Source organism: Acyrthosiphon pisum, chromosome X (assembly GCF_005508785.2).
Source record: "Acyrthosiphon pisum isolate AL4f chromosome X, pea_aphid_22Mar2018_4r6ur, whole genome shotgun sequence".
NCBI classification, from domain to species: domain Eukaryota; kingdom Metazoa; phylum Arthropoda; class Insecta; order Hemiptera; family Aphididae; genus Acyrthosiphon; species Acyrthosiphon pisum.
The window spans coordinates 110,423,625-110,425,398 of NC_042493.1; the positions used below are offsets into that span (position 1 = coordinate 110,423,625).

The 1,774-nt window shown below is 32.6% G+C and overlaps 1 protein-coding gene across 1 annotated transcript in view; it reads left to right on the forward strand.

Moving 5' to 3' along the window:
• Positions 1-464: 464 nt before the first annotated feature.
• LOC100571190 overlaps positions 465-1,774 on the forward strand; it is a 10,498-nt gene continuing 9,188 nt past the window's right edge. The window contains exon 1 of the mRNA XM_029485395.1: positions 465-520. Within this exon, the coding sequence (XP_029341255.1) occupies positions 465-520 (56 nt within the window). The remainder of the gene's footprint in view (positions 521-1,774) is intronic.

Here is a 1,774-nt window from a genome sequence, read left to right on the forward strand (position 1 = left end):
GTAACGTGATAAAAATAATTTTAGGTAACTCAAATGTAATTTAAATAAAAATATGTGAAGTAACGAGTAATTCAATTACTTTTTAAAAGTAATTTACCCAACACTGCCTTTTAGAACAGTAAAAGTGCTTTGATTTTCTTCAACAGTATCTTTTCTGATAGGAAAGTGAATCTAGTTGGTACATTGGGGTGGGGGCCAAAAGCGCCGTGAACAAAAGAAATATTAAGGAAAAATGAGAATTTTTACGCAAAATATATTTTCGAGAAAATCGATTTTGGTTTTTGGTGCAACTCTAAAACAAATGACCGTAGGTACATACAATTTTGACTGAATGTTTATATTACCATTTTCTATACACCATAACATTTTTCAAACATTTTGATTTATTTTGAGCTGTTTCAAGCATGTAGCTAAAGGGTGGCTTGGGGTGGCCCGGCCACCCAAAATATTTACAGGTCACCCTGATGGCCACCCCATTACATGGAAATATTGTTGAAATACCCAAGGCTCAAAAAATTGGGTAAAAAAATTAAACATGTTTTAAAATGTGTGTTATTATATTTGTTATTTTTACATAATTGTCTTTCCGAACAATATGGTTAGATTACCAGTTATCAGAACTCGGAATAGAAATCGTTCATACATAGGTACTCGTATCCTAGGATAACTATTATGCGAATAACTAATAACTAATAATATATATGATAGATACCTACTTATAATCTATAAATATAAATTTAATCGCTGAGGCCTAATTAACTATGACAAATAATAATATAATATATGTGATATAGATATAATTTATGTTATTACAACAGCGATCAGTGAATGAGTGTGCGACTCGCATAATATTATTATTCACTTTTAATATTGAAAAAAGGTGGGCAAGTGTATGTCGCTCTGCTGTATAGTAGGTTACTAGTGGGTCACTGTATAATGGATGGTATTAAATTTGAATTCAAAGATAGAATATCATTGTATAAGAAAAACGATTCTGAGCGGAGACTGAATCTAGGTATAAGATATATTATAATTATATCTATGGTATTAAAAAAAAAAAATTGACCTATAATAGGTACCTTTAATAAATTCCACATTAATCATATCACAATAACCATTAGGTACTTATAACGCGTTATACATCAACAACAAACCGTGATACTATCGTAAATATATAATAGTTATAGCTAAAAATGTATCCCCGTTAATCTCTATGTCCAATAATTCTAATATTTTACCCAGTCCACACTATAATGTTCAAATTTATTACCAAAATGTTCGCGGCCTCCGTACTAAACTTTTGAATCTCCACACTAACTTTATTTTATCTTCCTACGATGCATACGTTTTAACAGAAACCTGGCTCTCTAATGACATTTCAAATGCCGAATTAGGATTCGATGAATATTTAATCTTTAGGTGTGACAGGAATGCTCTAACAAGTAATTGTCGACGGGGTGGGGGAGTATTAATTGCAGTCAACAAAAAGCTTAGACCAGTCTTAATTACTTCTCTTTATGATAAATGTGAACAAGTCTTTGTTCGGTTCACTCTTCCTAGTGGTCTCTCCGTTTTTTTAGTTGGAGTTTACTTACCTCCAGGGTTAAACCCCTCGGTTTACGAAGGTCACCTTGAGTCTGTTGACCAGGCCTGGGGAACTAATGCCTTTAATTTTGGTCTGGTTTGTGGTGACTATAATTTGCCCAACGTATCTTGGACCAGTGGGGATTCTGGTTTTATCTACACTGGTAGGATTAATGATAAGGTTCGAATT